At 43.7% G+C, this 18,080-nt stretch overlaps 1 protein-coding gene across 1 annotated transcript in view; it reads left to right on the top strand.

Annotated features, from left to right (window-relative positions):
• Positions 1 to 17,666, top strand: part of jmjd1cb (jumonji domain containing 1Cb) — a 115,289-nt gene extending 97,623 nt beyond the window's left edge. Inside the window, exons 13-31 of the mRNA XM_073489112.1 lie at positions 662 to 834; positions 1,702 to 1,828; positions 2,496 to 5,007; positions 5,986 to 6,187; positions 8,726 to 8,940; positions 9,028 to 9,180; positions 9,844 to 9,933; positions 10,215 to 10,339; positions 10,703 to 10,934; positions 11,903 to 12,123; positions 12,401 to 12,748; positions 12,865 to 13,033; positions 13,161 to 13,251; positions 13,368 to 13,498; positions 13,851 to 13,973; positions 14,505 to 14,644; positions 14,748 to 14,924; positions 15,731 to 15,862; positions 16,040 to 17,666. Coding sequence (XP_073345213.1) covers positions 662 to 834; positions 1,702 to 1,828; positions 2,496 to 5,007; positions 5,986 to 6,187; positions 8,726 to 8,940; positions 9,028 to 9,180; positions 9,844 to 9,933; positions 10,215 to 10,339; positions 10,703 to 10,934; positions 11,903 to 12,123; positions 12,401 to 12,748; positions 12,865 to 13,033; positions 13,161 to 13,251; positions 13,368 to 13,498; positions 13,851 to 13,973; positions 14,505 to 14,644; positions 14,748 to 14,924; positions 15,731 to 15,862; positions 16,040 to 16,132 — 5,454 coding nt within the window. The 3' untranslated portion in view covers positions 16,133 to 17,666. The remainder of the gene's footprint in view (positions 1 to 661; positions 835 to 1,701; positions 1,829 to 2,495; positions 5,008 to 5,985; positions 6,188 to 8,725; positions 8,941 to 9,027; positions 9,181 to 9,843; positions 9,934 to 10,214; positions 10,340 to 10,702; positions 10,935 to 11,902; positions 12,124 to 12,400; positions 12,749 to 12,864; positions 13,034 to 13,160; positions 13,252 to 13,367; positions 13,499 to 13,850; positions 13,974 to 14,504; positions 14,645 to 14,747; positions 14,925 to 15,730; positions 15,863 to 16,039) is intronic.
• The last annotated feature ends 414 nt before the right edge of the window (positions 17,667 to 18,080 follow it).

Raw genomic sequence — 18,080 nt, 5'->3', positions numbered from 1 at the left:
AGCTGCTGGTAGAATCTCGCCACAGTGACTCATAGGTGTTCAGATCAGTGACTTTGGTGTGGTAGTCTGCTTTCTATGTGATGATTTTCATAAAAAAAAAAAAAAGATCTTTTAATTGTTTTCAGTGTAGCAGTTGACTCTTACAGGATGTAATAAAATCTTCAGCTGAACCTAAACGACCCTGTTCTAAGTATAGTGGGTGGGACAGGAAGTGATGAACACACAGGCCGTGTGGTTCATTGTGGTTCATTGCCATCACGAGTGCAGCAGACTCCAGTCTGACCTTTTGTGCAGGGAGCTGCAGTTATTGCACCAAGCTTCAGTGCTTAGTCAGCATTCAGCAACAGTCAGAAAACTTGATGATGACATCACACTGGATGACACTTCCTGGGGTTGGTCCATAGACACTGTATTAATAACTGAAACTGGGATTTGTAAAGAAACAGATTCAGCTCCTTTGGCCATTAAGTTTATGCATAAAGTAGTTTTACTGTGGTGTCTGGTGCCTCTGAATAAACTTCCATATGAATTTCAATCTGAAAACCTTTAACATTATAGTGATAGTATTTTTTTGCACTATGATATAATTATATGGTCACTCTTTCTGTGTTTGATCACTTATTTTATTAATGTCATATCTCTGCACATGTTGTGTTTGCAGAACACAGCCAGTCCATGGCTGCACCAGGCTGCTGGTAGTGCTGGTGACGGTCTGGGTTTGCTGAGCCATGTTCCCGTTCGGCCAGCCAGCGCCGACGCCCACCGCCCCCCTGTCAAGATCCACACACACACAAGCCCTCCACTGTCAAAGGCCAGCATGGACATTCATAAAGAGTGAGTAGAAACATCAATAACATGTGAAGTTCTTTTAGAGCGGGATAGCCTCAGAGAAACCACAGGATCTGTGGGAACACACAGACAGATAGGGGTGCAGAATATATCATTCTGACATTTAAACTGCTGGACCTTTCCTTTATAAAGCTCGATAATGTTTGTTGAGAGAACCCACACAGAGCAGAATGAGAGCAAAGTTAGCCCTGAGATGTAGACAAGCACTGCTGGGTCAGTCAGATGAAGTGGCACTAATCCAGTATTAAAGCAGTTCAGACAGACTGCTGTTCATTCAGCAGCCGGTGCTGTTTCTTATGTAACCACAGACCATTATTTAGACACCACTGAATACTCCACCACACAAACACACAGCATCACAGAGGAAGTGTTGCACATGACTCGTCTCTCTCATTAGCCTAGTTATGTCATGTTCATTCAGATCTGCTGAACAGCCAGTAAATACCATGATACCCTGTAGACTGCCTCAACCTGTCTGCTACCAATTAATGTTACTTTCATTAATAATCACTCACATACTTCTGGTCTTCAGTGATGCCTTATTTCATGACATCTTTATGTGTTTTAGATTGAGATTTTAGAACATTTTTGACTGAAAATGATTCTCAGTGATCGGTTCTGTAGGGTTCTGTCTGGTCTTGGAATTTCTATAATTCTTCTGAATGTCAGAATTATCTTTTATAGGATTTCGAACATTCATAGAATCAAATTCAATAACAGGAAAGACCAGCAAGAAAAGCATGAACTTAAACTTGCTGCCATTTCTTGGTGAGATTGTGGAAATATCTGGTAAAGCCATGTGACATGTAATGACTTCTGCAATGTGTGACCTGCTTTGTGGACCCAATAAAGGACACTGACGTTGGCCCAGCTGAAGCAGGAGCAGACAGACAGGAGTCGAACCCCCACAGGGAAAGATGTCCACCTACACCGCCTCTACCTGGACCCCCACAGCAAGGCTCGCCTGGCAAACACACAGGTACACTACTCCACCATTATTGTTGTTGTTGTTGTTATTGTTGTTGTTGTTAGCATTATTATTATCATTATCATCATTATCCGCATTACTATTATTATAGTGATTATTATGTAAAGCTTTATATTAAGGTCCTTGCAATAAGCATAAGTTAATAGGTAAAAAGGCCCAAATGACCAATAGCATCATAAACATGTTTATTGTTGGATTAAAAAACATTTATAAACACCTACCACAAACTTCTTAACAGTTTATAGACTGAATGTTAATAAAAGCCTCATGGGTGTCTTATAACATATTTATTGAGTTTATCTAACTTATCTAACCATCATTTTTTTGCCTTTGTCTCATTACCTAACAATAAATATGTGTATTATGCTATTATTACACCTGTGTGGTTTAAAATGGATAATATATTAAAATATTAAATACGGTTAATATATCAAAGAATCTCTCTTCATACTATTTTCTTGAACAGCTTTTTCAGTCATACATGTCCTGGGTGATCTCTCCCTTCAAACTGGAGATAACTTGTTGACCTCCCGTGTCAAATTATCATATATGGGTCATATGTAAATCAAAACACCTCAAAAATGTAGCAGGAGTTCTGTAATCTGTCCGTCTGAGATTTAGAAAATCAGTCCTGATGTGTTTGCATTTTCTTTCCCAGGATGCAGTTCAGGCAGCAGATCGAGCCAGTAAATACAAAGAGGAGAATCGGCAAATCCTGAAAGAGAGCATCGAGGTGGCTCCCTTCACCGCTAAGATCCAGCGCTCCAGTGACCCGGGGATGGACAGGGACAGGGACAGATGCAGAGATCCAGCCTTCCCTGTCAGGATACCAGCTCTTGCCTCCCCGAGCCCAAAGGCTGGCCATGCCCATCCGCACGTCATCCAGTCAGAAAAGAGCAACTACTTCACCACACTGTCCAACAGTGTGGTGAATGAGCCTCCGAGACTTTACCCCTCCAAGGAGCTCAGTTCCTACTATGAGAAACTGTCCGCAGGAGCTCCAGGGGTTGTGGCCAGCGTCGGGGCCGCTGTGCCAAGCCAGGGAGCTCTGTCCCTGGGCAGCTACAGCTCCAAAGCCTCCCTCTCCAAGCCCCCTCCCCTCATTAAGCACCAGCCAGAGGGAGGAGAGGGTTTAGCAGGGAAAATCACTGAGCAGCTCAGTCAGCAGGTGACACTAGTCCAACAGCAACATCAGCACCACACAGGTATTGACCGGCTAGAACGCCGCAGCCCTGCCATTTCTCCTTCCTCCTCCTCTACATCTTCCTCTTTCCCCTCAACCCCCAACCACCATCATCACCATCACCACCACCAACAGCAGCAGCAGCAACACCAGCTCAGGGCAATGCCATCTCTCCACCGAGCACCTGTCTTCCATCCACCCACACAGCATGCGCTGGAACGCAAAGAGGCTGCAGAGCGGGAGAAGGAAAGAGAACGAGAGAGGGAGAGAGCCGGTTATGGTGGACGTCTGTCTCCACCAACCCTCACACCTATCCAGCCAGTTAGCTTAGCAGCAGCTGGTAACAAAACGTTAGCGGAGCAGCAGAAGCCCCCCACGCTGCTGCCTGAACTCAGGGACGTCAAAGGTCATGGAAACACTGCCGTTGTCACCTCTGTGGCCTCAGCCATCAGTGGGGAGATTATGACTTCATCTACAGATGGGTGGAGAGGTGGAGAGATCATTCAAGAAAGAGGAGGCTCATTCTCTGGAGAGAAAGGACTGTCAAGGGGCAAGCCCCAAGCCGCAATGGCATCAGTCATTGTGCGTCCATCGACATCTATTAAGTACGACAGTTCTGTTGGTGCTAACAAATCTGGTGCTATGATCCATAAGGAGTTCCCCCAGGGGAGGTTCTACCCAACCAAGCTTCAGGGGGAATGTCCCAGACTAGGGGAGAGTGTTAGAGAACCTGGAGCTGGCAGGGTTATCCAGCCCAACTCCAACCTGGATGACATGTGTGTCCAGTATAAAAAGACTTCTATGCGTGGCATGCAGGGAACTATGGGAGCCAGTATCATTAACTCTGTGTGCAGGACTGCCGTTTCAGCTGCATCAGCTTTTGGCCTACAAATTAGTAGTGGGTCATCCATCCCTGAGCTGGGCTACTCAGTGTCAGCACGGGGAGAGAGCTCAGCCCATAAAACTGGTATTGGTAGCTGGGTGCTGAGCCACTCGGGGCCAGGAGAGCACCAGGAGGGGTTCGGCTCACGCACCACATCTCCAGGGGGGTCTCTGCCTCCGCCTAGTCCAGCAGGGACACCCCAGCCCAGTCCGAGCCTCACCCCAACACCTAGCTCCATGTCTGGGTCCTGTCAGCCTTACTCCTCCTCCTTTGTCCACCTTAAGAAGCACAAAGCTGCCTTGGCTGCAGCCCAATCCAAAAGCTTCTCCACTGCTCCCACATCCATCACAACTGTAAACTCCTCCCTACCTTTGGATTTAGTTGAAAGAACTCCCATTCACAGCTCGCCTCCTCCACCCCCCTTCAGCCAAGCCTCTTCATCCTCAGCCGACAGCAGTAGCAGCACCCCAGCAAGCGGGAGCACAACACCAGGGAAGTCCAGCCCCTTGCCTAATGGCCATACCTCGGGATCTGCCTCAACAAGCAGCGGGCAGCCCAGTAACTACCACAAGCTGAAGAAAGCCTGGTTGACCCGGCACTCAGAGGAAGACAAGAATACTACTGCTACTACAAGCTCCACCAGTACTAAACCAGAGAAACTGCCCAGCACCACCACAAGCACAAGTAACACCACCGCCATGTCAGAAATGATCAAACCCTGTACAGTCAATCTCAGCGCCTCTACCTCCAGTGAGGTGGAAATGAGCAAAGACAGTGGAAGCAAAATCGAGAGAGAGAGGCAGCCGGAGGAGAAGGTGGGAGGTGCAGCAGGAGGAGGGGAGGAGAGGAAAGCAGCTCCTTCATCGAGGCGAGGGAACAAACGGCAGTACGAGTCCGGTTCAGAGAGCGGCGGAGATGACTCTGACGCCAGTGAGAGCAAAATGGAGGGCCGAGCCAAGCGTCAGCCCAAACCAACCTACAAGAAGAAACAGAATGATATGGCCAAGAAGAAAGGAGACAATGAAAAGGAGGAAGATGACGTGAAACCCAACGGCATCTTCAGATCAGCCCGAGAGAAGACCAAACTCAAACTGGCCAGCAGCAGTAAGTCTCACTGTGGACATTTACTGTTGAATTGACAACCTTTTCTACTTCCCCAGGCACCAAGATTTAAAGGATGAGGCTGGAAATATTGTCTACTCCTCTTATTGTATTGTTCTGGTTCTGTTAAGACTCCAACAATGGATTAGTCCATCTCCTCCCTACTGTTCTCTGTTGGTTCCTACTGCAGACATAAAACGTTTGATTTTAACAAAAGGCTCAGTAATTTCCTCAAACAGCTGGTCACTGGTCAAACATTACTTAAACAGGAGGAAATTTAGCTTAGGTCAATATGCAATATGAATATCATGCATTAGTCCCTGAGACACCCTCTGTTAAAGAAAGTGAGAAAGACGTCCTGTAGGTAACCAACTAGAGGCTGTGTGTCTCTGGTGATGAAGGAACATGTCACCCAATCATCAGATTTTAGTAGTTATTTGGTTGGTTTATCACCCTGATCCTTTTGAAGCAATAGATTGATGTTGAAGGAACCACTTTCATTATTGAGACCTTTTGGTTAAAGGCCACAGTGAAAGTAGCTACAGGTACCGAACACATTCACAATGTAGCTCCATGAAATCAGTGCAGGAGAGCAGTGAAAGCCTGACAGGTAGGATGAAAGCCAAACTGTTGGAATGTCAAAGTGGAATTGTTGCTGTACCATGCAGGTTTAAGAAAACCAAACTCAACGCTTATTAAATCCTTTTATACCTGAAAATAATATGGATAAAAGACCAGTTTAACAACTATTATACATATTGACACAGCATGCCAAGACATGTGTCACCTTTGACCCCTATCATCTGGCTTACCTTTCACTGTTCTAAGAAGGAAGAAGTCTGTGATTAAGTGTCCCTGGACTTTAAACAAACCAAAAATGTGAAGCAATTAGATAGCACATGTGTACTTCATCTTCTCTCTCCATCTTTTTTTTAATAAAAGGAGGTACTGTTGATGCCTTAATAATGTCACTCTTCTCAGATGGGATCCCCCGCTCCGTCCTGAAGGACTGGAGGAAGGTGAAGAAGCTGAAGCAGACAGGGGAGTCTTTTCTGCAGGACGACTCTTGTTCAGAAATCGGACCCAACCTGCAGAAGTGTCGGGAGTGCAGGGTGATACGCAGCAAGAAGGGCGAGGAGCCGGCACACTCCCCCGTCTTCTGTCGCTTCTACTACTTCAGACGGTAAAACTTGCGCGACTTTACATTGGATTCCTTTCCTTTATGTTTGTCTGATATTTGATTTAATTCTAATGGTTTCCTCTAATTTACTTTAATGTAACTGACATGACTACATTTACAGTCGCACCCATATCCATCCTTCAAACATTATTCTGAGTGATCCTGTGGCATCCTGAGACACTACACAAATCCTCCTCAGACACGTTTGTGGATGCTTCGCTCCCTCCTTGTCCTTTAAGGACTAACCACTGCTCCATGATGCATTGTCTTACATTTACCTTAACTACAGTTTTCTGTGAAAAGAGCAGGTGTTGGAGCTGCTGTTTTAAAGGCTGCATGTGGAAACACAATGACACAGATAAGAGGAGGACAGGAGAGAGGGACATGCTGTCCTAGTTACAATACATACAGTAAATTATTCATCTTATGGCTTGTGCAAGACAGTATGTACTGTGTTTCTCTCTCTCTCAGACATGCACATTTACTGTTACTGCACATTGAACACTCACTCATTCACTCACTCACTCACTCACTCACTCACTCACTCACAGACACTTACTTGAGTTGGATAAGCTGCAGCAGCAGCTGCAGTCTGGGGTCTAACAGGGTAAATCTGCCAAAGAGGATTTTCTGCTCTATAATCTTTTCCTTATTGACTCACTGCAGATCTGCTGCTGCTGCTGCAATCTCTCTCTGTCTCCCCCTCCCCTCCCCTCCCTCCCCTTCCCTACATCTCCACTTCTAATGCTTCCTCTCACTCACCTCCTCTCACCTCCTCTCTGTCTGACCCAGGTGACTGAGATGACTGGGTTGTTTAAGGACACTGTAGTTGTACAGAGAGATGGCTAATGTAGAAAAGTATCCTTTTATTCTGTCTCTTGACAGTAAATATGTGCATAAACCCTATTTGACATGAAAATGTCATATAGTGATGAGGTTTACTGATTCTACTATTCTATACATACATGAATCAGTTTACCATAGGGGTACTTAAGGTATTGTCATTTCAAATGTACAGATACACCAGGATGAAAAGGATGCTTGTATTTATAAGTTGTCTTTGAGCGAGCAGCAGGAGTAACGACTGAAACCTTTGTGTTTCACGCTTTTTGTGACTTTCAATGGCTGCCAGATTTTAAAATGCAAAGAGAACGCTTGAAGTATGAACGCGTCTGTCCCTTCTCATCACCCAACCAATTTTCTGGTCAAAACAGTAATACTGTACATTGCCTCACCAAGCAGCAGCCTTGTGCTAAGTGCTAAAAACTGCAATCTCTCGAACAGCCACTTGAGGCTGGCTCCAAGAGTGAGTCAATCGCCAAAGACCCACATATTAAAACTTTACAGCAGAAATACGTGTTTACAGCCTGGTTTTCATTTCTATATCCAATTTCACTGCTCATACCAACTTTATAGTGACTTTTTTTATACAACTCACCCTTTTAAATTGTATTAAGGCTTAAAATTATCTATAATTAAGTATGTGGCCACTTTGACAGTTAGCCGCTAGCTAGCTCTTTGCCCATTTTTGGATTAGCTGGGAGTTAGGCAGTCAGCCACTGCCAATATGGCGACAGCTGGAGCCGCCACACTGAGCTTTACCAGAAATCTATGGGTGATTTCATGGAGATTATGTGCATGTTTTATATAGTCTATAGCAGCCATGACATAGACTGGCTCACTGACTCAATCAAAAAAAAGAAAGACATTTTTTGAGGTGTATATTGTTTATGCTGTTATATTATTTTTGAGGTAAAATGACTTTTGATTATATAGGATACATGGGATGTATATATAGGATACATGGGATGTATATATAGGATACATGGGATGTATATATAGGATACATGGGATGTATATATAGGATATAGGAAAAATTAATGATTTTTCCTTAACTGAGCACAGCAGCAAACAGAGTGACACTGTTTTATGCAGGAAATCGGTTAATTCAGGGAACTGAATCCTCGTGCCATTTAGCATCTTTACACTACAGCACAGCACAGATTTGTACATTGGGGAAACAAAACAACCTCTATAAACAAATGGCACCTCACAGGAGGACCAACTCCTCAGGTCAAGACTCTGCTGTCCACTTACATCTGAAGGAGACAAATCATTCCTTGTCCTTAACGACTCTGTAAGGACACTTCCACACTGAGTTTAAAAGCCTGCAGCTCCTCCAGTTAGTTAGAACTGAAGAAGCCTCTTGGATGAGAGGTGAAACATCTTCAACAAACTGAGTCAAGTCCAATTGACTACAATACAGCACTTAGAAGTACCATGACCTGGATGACTGAGAACCTTCATCAACATCTTTACACTACATTACAATACATGAGGTGCCTGCTTTTGAACCATAGCCCACAATTAAGTTTCAGTTTTGGCCCTCCAAGGGAAATCTTCTGCACATCCCTGGTCTGTGGTTTACACTTTAAGTCCCAGTCTTCAGATACAGCATAGTCATGTGTATCTTACATGTACGTATCTACTATTGTTACCTGTACTGGACAAGTGTAAAGTAACATGTTTCCTCCCATCCAGGCTTTCCTACAGCAAAAATGGAGTCATCCGTATGGATGGCTTCTCCAATCCAGACCAGTTTGATGATGAAGCCCTGTCACTGTGGATCCCTGGAGGGTTGGAGGAGAGCCACCTGGATCCAACCACAGCCAAATACATCCTCAGCTTCATAGGAGACAAGTTCTGTCAGATGGTTCTGACTGAGAATACTGCGGCCACCTGGGTCAAGAAGGATGGTAAGGTGTCTTTTAAAATGGCCAACATTTTGATTAAATGAATCTTAACTATGTTTCTAAGATGAAGCCATCATGTGTGTGTTTCAGCCAAGCTGGCGTGGAAGAGAGCAGTGAGGGGGGTGAGGGAAATGTGTGACGCCTGTGAGGCAACACTCTTCAACATCCACTGGGTCTGTCAGAAATGTGGCTTCGTTGTGTGCCTGGACTGCTACAAGGCCAAGGAGAGACGCAGCTCCAAAGGTCGGTTTTGTTTATGTTGTGACAGTTAGAGGCCAGGCGAGCTGACTGTACAGGGAGTCTTGCATGTACTTGTACCACAGAAGTAGCTTGAATCTCAAGCCACAGAACTGGCTGCTACTAGTAGAACATGGATTAAATACAATTTAAAGGCCATACAGCACATCTGAAATGTCAGCTTGTACTCACCCACCCTTTATTTAAGTTTTCTGGCTTGGTTTGGTTCCATGGTTTGTGGTTCTGGCAATACAGGTGAAAGTGAGGCATCATCGGACCCCCAAAAAGTTTGTATATAAAATAGATTAGAAGCCTAAACATGAATCTGAACCTGAACATGACCTGAGAAATTCTTCAAAATTGACATTCATACCAGACGGGAACTGTTGATCTTAAGCTCTTTTACTGGACAGCTACATGCTCGCTACACTGATTATTACGGTGAACAAGCAGACTGTGTGTGTGCAGTTTCCTGTGAGCAGAATAAAGGACAACTTGTATTTATGGTCCTATTCTGTGTTGTAGAATAATAAATAAATGAACTGTGTAACCTCATTATCTCTGCAGGCTAGTTCAGCGTGTGTGTGTGTGTGTGTGTGTGCGCACGTGCATGTGTGCGCGTGTGTGTGCATTACAACAACTGACTTGTGTCTCTCTCTCTGTGATCAGATAAAGAACTCTACAGCTGGCTGAAGTGTGTGAAAGGCCAACCTCATGATCACAAACACCTGATGCCAACACAGATCATACCTGGCACAGGTACACAATACACACTGTCTCTTTATCTTCTGGTTTACAACATGTCTGCATTAATGTCTCAGCTGCTTTGTTGTGAACACCCATAAAATAGAGGAGTTTCTGGCTGATGTGGGTTAAACAATGATAGTGACAGTGGTGGGTGTATAATAACCGCTTACACCTTTTATTTTTTTTGTTGTGATATATGTTGGATGACTGCATCATTTTGATAAAGGTCCAGGTTTGTTTGTTATTTTCCCTTCAAACATTTTTCCTGAAATATTTAAATTCATATGTTTCAGTGCTGACAGAGTTGGTGACCTCCATGCACTCTCTGAGAGAAAAACACAACATCAAGTCCCACTGTCCCTGCTCCAACAAACAGACCCTCCTCAACAAACTACCAGCCACCAACGGAGTGTCACAGGTACCATTTCTGTTACTGCAAGGACACAGTGTCAGTTATTGATTATTGTCCAGTAAGTTCCTACTGTGTTCACTTTTAAAGCACCACAGCAGACATTATTCTAAGAGAAGTAATGCATTAATGCAAAGTATTTGTGATTTGGATTGATAAAGCATTGAATAAATTGTGAAGTTGTACATGTTTGGATGGATACATGTGAGCCCTTTACTGAGGACAGGATCTGTAGGGTGAGCACTTTAATCTTCTCCCTCTTTCACAAAGACTTAAGTCTCTGTCTGACTTTTCTTACAAAGAAGCCACTGCCAGTTTGTAAAATACGTATTTGTCTGTTAATGTTTAACCATCATCACTCTTCTCTGCCAGGTTCTGCAGAATGTCCTGAACCACAGTAACAAGCTGACTCTGGTCAAAGCTGAGCTGGGCTGTCAGCAAAACTCCAACCAAGTAGGAACCAAGGTGGAGACTAATGGAGGAGGTGGTGGAAGTAGTCCAGGCAGCGATGCAGGAAGTGCTCCTGTCACCCCACCAGAGTCACAGTCACCTCTGCACTTCCTGGCTGACCTGGCAGAGCAGAAATCCAGGGAGGAAAAGAAAGGTGAGAGGATTGAGTTTAGATTGAGTTATGTTGTTAAATAAAACCAGGACAGTTGTAATCATTCAATAAGTGCTTCTTTAATTATCTAAATAAATCAAGAACTGTCTGTCTGTATGTACACTATGTACAGTATGTATGTATGTCCTTCACATATCTCAAGAACTGTTCATCTGATTGACTTCACACGTGACAGGTGTAGTGTTTGGGACAAAAGGAAGTGCAGTGTGAGTGTGAAGTCATTTGGATGAGCAGTTCTCCAGGAACATAAAAACAAAAGTTTAACTGACAGTTGGTGACTCTGTTAGGACTGGGGCACTCATTGACATAAGTGACATCATCAGTTTCGACAATGGCGTGTCTCAAAGAAATGCAATATCGGCCACCACTGGATCTGTGATGAACTGCGGTAAGCCTGAGTCTACAGGCTACAGTGACCAATGGTCATACAGTGTTCGGAAGGGCCTTAAGGCCAGACAGGGGCCACAATATGCCCTGTATAAAACTATTGTAACTGCTTTCCACACTCTCATCTGTAAATGTCATGTATACCATGGTCTGGGTGAATACTCAACTACTACTACTAATACTTCTGATTAGCAAAGCATTGTTGTCCCTGCTGCTGCTGACATGCTTGCTGACCCCTTTCCCTGTCACATCCCCATACTGGCCCAAAAATGTGTCAAATTCTGAGGGCATCACTCCACACAGGTTCAAGGACACAAGTGACAGCCACATCTCCGCCCTAAAACTGTGGTTCTGGAACTGCTGTGTGAAGAAGTGTGGGAGCTCTGAGGCTCTGCAGCTCGATGATACTGAAAAACAGAAATACTACAGGCAGAACAATCAGTCCGATCCCAACAGGCACATTCTGAACGGGCACTGCACTGGTTTCTTTGTTCTGTTCCCTTTTGTATATTTCATCTCTAGAAGGGGTTAGTAACCTCTTTCTCCCTCTCTTTCTCTTACAGAAAACAAAGAGTCAGTGCTGCTGGGTAAAGCAGTGAAGGAGGACAAGGAGGGGGACAGCCTGGAGGTCCTGCAGCAGTGTAAAACCACCTCTCTGGTGACGAACAGTACGGAGCAGGGCTCCACACTCAGAGATCTGCTCACCACCACCGCAGGGAAGCTGAAGCTGGGCTCTACTGATGCAGGGATAGCCTTTGCACCTGTCTACTCTACTGCTTCACAGGTACACAGATGGACACATTTATGATGTCATCAACATTATTGGTTTGGAATTGAATTTATTGGTCTGTTTCACTGCGGAGGTAAAGCACAGCCCATCCTGAGCATGCTCTCAATCACAGATTTATATGTGTTTTATATGAACACAGAATATTATCAGCTGTTGTATCAAGTCTTGCTGCCCTAAAGCACAGTTGAGCTTCAGTTTTTCGAAATAAGAAAGAAATCAGGTTTAAAATATTGAAGTAATGTTTGTCTTCTTTCCTCCTCTCTTTCTACAGACTGCAAAAGGTGGACGGACCATGCCCAACATCCTCGATGACATCATTGCTTCAGTAGTTGAGAATAAAATTCCCGCCAGCCGCCAGAGCATCGCCAGCAAACTGTCAATCAAGCAAGAGCCTGTCACCCCGGGCAACAACAACAACCCTGCCCCTGCTGTAACTGAGGACACCAAAGCAGACAGGAAGAAGTCAGCGCCTGTTACTGCTGAAGTGCCAGAGGAACCAACCAATCAGTATCCAGATATTCCACACCTCTGGTTGAACAACAAACGGTTACTGTGGCTCAAAGATCACCGCAACCAGAACAACTGGAAGCTCTTCAGAGAGTGCTGGAAACAAGGACAGGTAACCAGCAGTCCCACTCATAGTGCAGCAGTTGTCATAGCAACAGTACTGTACTAATTGTACTTGGTAAAGTCCTCAGTGATAACAACAACATGAATGGTTTTGTGTTTGTCCAGCCTGTGTTGGTGTCAGGGATCCATAAGCGGCTGAATGCCGGTCTGTGGAAAGCTGACTCCTTCAACCAGGAGTTTGCAGACCATCAGGGAGACCTCCTCAACTGTAAGGACCAGGTGGTGACCAACTCTGGGATCAAGGAGTTCTGGGATGGATTTGAGGACCTTACCAGTGAGTTCATCTTCGCTGTGTTTCACTGTTCTTGTTCTACTGATGAGATGATGTCAACATGAGCCACTGAGAGAACAGTGATAAAGTGTATTGAATCAGTCTGACTCACATCTTCTTACCTGTTCAGAGCGGCCCAAGTCCAAGGATGGAGAAGCTATGGTCTACAGACTGAAGGACTGGCCGTCTGGAGAGGAGTTCATGGCCCTCATGCCCTCAAGGTATGCACACACACTTCATGTCTTTACTTTATTACCACTGTGCTGTTGGATCTCAAGCTTTACAGCCTACAAAACAAAAGTGATTATGAGCTCATGTAAAAGCCGTGTTTTTGCAGATATGATGACTTGATGAAGAACCTGCCCCTGCCAGAGTATTCTGATCCAGAGGGAAACCTCAACCTGGCCTCCCACCTGCCATCCTTCTTTGTCAGGCCAGATCTGGGGCCCAGACTGTGCTGTGCTTACGGTAGGAAGGAAATTAATATAACCTGACAGCATTTATAATTTTACCTCAATTATTTGTACATGAATGCTAATAAAAATGAGTAAGGAGATTAAAGATGAGATAATTGAGATAATTGTTCTCTTCAAATATGCCTTGGGTGTGTTTAACGTGGATGTGTAAGTAGTTACTAATGATCACCAAACACTCCAGTTAATTTCAAGTAGAGTAAATGATCTGTACCACTGCTTTGTTACTGTTGCATTATATACTTTTAATGCTTTCATCCACACACTGTATTTCTTTTTAAAGATGTTGCATGGTGATAGAATCCCACTCTGTCCTTCTTATGAATCAGTTGTGTCTCTCCTTGTAGGTGTAGCTGCTTCTCAGGACCAGGACTTTGGGACTGCCAACCTCCATGTGGAAGTCTCAGATGTTGTCTCTGTTCTGGTCTATGTAGGAGTTGCCAAAGGCAATGGAGTCCTGTCCAAAACTGGTGAGACTGGGTGGACTAACATTACAGTATTTAAGATAAGAACAAAACAATGAAGAGTTGGAAGGAAGGAATAAAGGGAGGAGAAGGCAGTCACACCTCATCACACTCTGTATCCAGACTGGAGGAGCCAAAGCCTCTAATGCTGGAAGGAACATGCACAGGCTGCTTTCACACTGCAGCTAAAACACAGTCCAGTTCTAGCTACATGATGTCATAGCAGCTACGTCATCATTTTTTCTCACTCTTGTTTTGTTAGAAAATATTAAAATAATGTATCCACGATATTTCCAAAGAATCAAATTTAGGTTTAAGTAGGTGTTTATTCCTAACCATGTCTAGTTATTCACAGTTAGTCACCATGTTGCTATAAACTGAATAGCATAGAATTTTTGATGGTGGTTCTTAGACGGGTGTGTTGCTGACTGACTGAAAGACCAAAGAGTGAACACTTCATTCAATAAACTGGAAACAATCAAACAATCCACTATTGAAAAAATAATATAATTACTTATTAATAATGTGTGTGTGCAGGAGTGTTGAAGCGTTTGGAGGAGGAGGATCTTGATGAGGGAGTTCGCAGGAGGCTCAAAGACTCCAGTGAGACACCGGGGGCGCTGTGGCACATCTACCTCAGCAGAGACATGGACAAAGTCCGAGAGTTCCTGCACAAGGTGAGCACTATGAAGATACTGAAGAGTTGCAACGGCTTCTCATGAAAATGTGTTGAACTAACTAACTGCTCCCTCCTCCCCCTCTCCCCACCCATCACCTCAGCTCTGTAAGGAGCAGGGATTGGACGTGTCGCCGGACCAGGACCCGTTCAGAGAGCAGGGCCTGTACCTGAGTCGGAAGCAGCGTCAGCGGCTGCTAGATGAACACGGAGTTCAGGGCTGGACTGTGGTTCAGTTCCTGGGAGACTCTGTACTGATACCAGCAGGGGCCATGCACCAGGTGTGTAGAGTATTCACACATGCACCCACACACACACAGGTCACCTCAGCAGTAAGATACTGTAAATATTGTAAAGCTATGTTGAGCAGAGCCGCTGCAAATCCATATCTAATTTATTAAACTGATGTAAACGATTTTAATAACTGTAGGTATAAGAGCTGACCGTGAGTTTAAGACCAGAGAGGTAGAAACAGACTTTATCAGTGCTGAGAATCATTCCTGTCTTTGGACACTGAAGGTTATTGTACTGTAATTCTGACTAAATCCAACTAAACAGTCGTGTTGCCATAAATACTCAGCAGAGACATGTGGATTGTTCCACTGCTGAAAATATTTTCCAACAAATGCACTTTTTACTCCTGTTTGAATAACATTTGCTTAAAAGCTAGAGTGAGTGGCTGTTTTAGGAAATGACTGAGCCTTTTAAAAAAATGAAACTATATGCATAGGTATTTCTTAAGATGACTGTCTTCAGCAGGATTAAATGTGTTCGGGCTGAGAGCTACAGACAGTCAGAAAGTCTAGACAGGCTACTAACACACTGCCGGTTTGATTTAGATGAACTTCACAGCAGTTTTCACATAAATTAAAATCACATTTTTGCTCCTTCAGATGTCACAAATCACATTTACTGTTGTTTTCATAGATCATATTGAATGTATAGTTTCAATCTGCACTTTTTTTGGTTTCTTTTTAATTTATTTGAATCTGTCTTCACATCACAATGTTCACATCACATGTTGATGTCATGAGAGTTCAGAGATCACTAATGTGTCCTCACGTCCTCTCACTTCTCTGTGTCTCAGGTCCAGAACCTCCACAGCTGCGTTCAGGTCATCAATGACTTTGTGTCTCCGGAGCACGTGGCCAACTCCTTCCACCTGACCCAGGAGCTCCGGCCCAATAAAGAGGAGGTCAACTACGAGGATAAACTACAGGTGATGGACCACAGAGGGTTTTTTATTAGATTAAGTTAAGAAGCTGCTCAGACTCTCTCAGTTCAGGACCAAAATACAAGCTTCTGTTCAAGTAGAATGAACACAAACCAAATGTATGATGAAACAGTGGTGGAATAAGTTCAGTTTTTTAAAGTTTCTCCTCATTCTCATCCTCAGGTCAAGAACATCCTGTTCCACTGTGTGAAGGAGGCGGTGAACTCCCTGAAAAGAGGCAGCTCTGAGGAAGAGGATGAGGAAGAAAAGTCATGACACCCCTTTGGCCTCGTCCACGACTATTGGCACCTCTCTCTCCCCAAACCCATCTCCTCACATGGAGGACTGTGTCCCATGACCATAAGAGGTGGTCGGGTCAGAGTTGTCATGTGACCCAGGGGACCTCACAGTGTGAACTGTGCCCGTACCACATGCAGGTGGCCAGTGAGAGGCACGCCCACCTCCACCATCACCCCAAACCTTCAGTGCCAAGAAGAGACAAACACAAGACCAGAGGGCCTCTGGACTGACAGGGATTAAACCTCAACCACATGCCTCTGTGTGTCTCACAGAGTCAGAGCACAGGGAGGACAGAGGGATTCTGGGAAACAGAGGGCAGCATGTTGGTTGGGAGCCCTCTAAAAGCCACTATGCTGGAGTGAAACGGCACTACAAGCCTCCACGAAACAAAACTGAACTCTTTAGTGTGACTGATGGTGCATCATGTTCAGATGCAGTTTCCATGGAGACTCCGACTGTCCTGTGAGGTGTGATGTCAGCAGCAGTGATGATGGAGTCACGTAATCTGCTGAGGAGGTTTAATCCCTGTCTGTATCAGCAGCCCACACAACGTCTTGGACAGAAGATTTCGCTGATCACAACAGCATCACCAGCAGCAAGCAGCATCAGGATCAAAACTGTCATCTCTGCTGTTCAAAAAATCGAGAAAAAAAAAAGATTTGAGGGGAAAAAAATGCAAAACATAAATCTCAGAAGTTTCAGTCGGCAGACAGCGAGCTCGGCTGCTCCCTCATTTGTTGTTCCTTCTGTAATTTGTCTGTTCTCGTCCTTTTTTCTAGTTCTGTCTGTTGCTGTTTTGTTCTTACTTTTCTTTTTCATACGAACATTGTTTTATCTCCTCTGTGAAGATGTATTTATTTTATAGCTCTATGATATGCGATGTTATTGAGACAAAAAAGCATTAATGTAAATGTGACTTGTACAGTTTCTTTTTTTCTTTTGCTATGTGATTTTCAGTTGTAATACGGCTCTACTGTGATAGAGGACACACACACACACACACACACTCACACACGCTCACATGCACACACACACATGCACACACACACCAGCTAATGCCTGTAACTTTGGGAAATGTTGATGCTCTACAGTCCTCATGCCATAAATACATTTTTTGAAAATGAACTGCCAAACTATTGTAAAGACTGTGTAAAGTTGTATTATGTAAAGAAAGAACAAAATGGCTTCTACACTTCAGCATTTTATGAAAAAAAAGTATTTGCTGTAAAATTGAGACATTTACAAAAAAGATGTAATTTATTTAAGAAAAGAATGAATTGTCTTGTTTTTTGTTTTGTTAAGATTTACTATGGTGAACTTTTGAAGTTAAAAGATAAGATAATGAAAAAGTTTACTATAATGTGTAAATATATACATATATACATTCACTGAGGTATTTTTTTAAAACATGGCTTGCTTCAATTTCAAATTTTAAAGTGCAAGTGTTACCTGCTTTGTACATTGAAGTTCAAAAGGGTTTTACATTTTCCATTAAAATGGATTTATCAAACATTTGCTGTTGTGTTTTTGATGCAGTTTGTTAAAAGTTTCATTCAGTATATTGTATGATTAATATGATTAATATGATCAACAGCTAACTAACTCAAATACTTTTTATAGCTGATGGATGCAGTCATGGAAAAATCCTCATATCACACCCACAGTATAAAAATCCACAGGTGTAGTGATATCCAGGATATACAGGGTTGTGTGTTGTCCTTTCATTTTCTATCAGTGTAATTGAATTACTGATAAATTATCAGGTCAGTTCCACAAAACAAGTGTGTAGTTGTGGACAGTATATCTGCCTCCCTTTATTTAGGCCAGTTTAAACGTTACAGGTGATGCTCTCCAATATCCTGAAGGTAAATGGGAGGAAATAAAAAAGGGCTCATTCTAAGCATTGAACAGGTTTACGTGACTT

The sequence above is a fragment of the Pagrus major genome, chromosome 20 (assembly GCF_040436345.1).
Source record: "Pagrus major chromosome 20, Pma_NU_1.0".
Taxonomy (NCBI): Eukaryota; Metazoa; Chordata; class Actinopteri; order Spariformes; family Sparidae; genus Pagrus; species Pagrus major.
The sequence above is the reverse complement of the archived record's forward strand: the minus strand, read 5'-3'. Positions and strand labels throughout refer to the sequence as shown.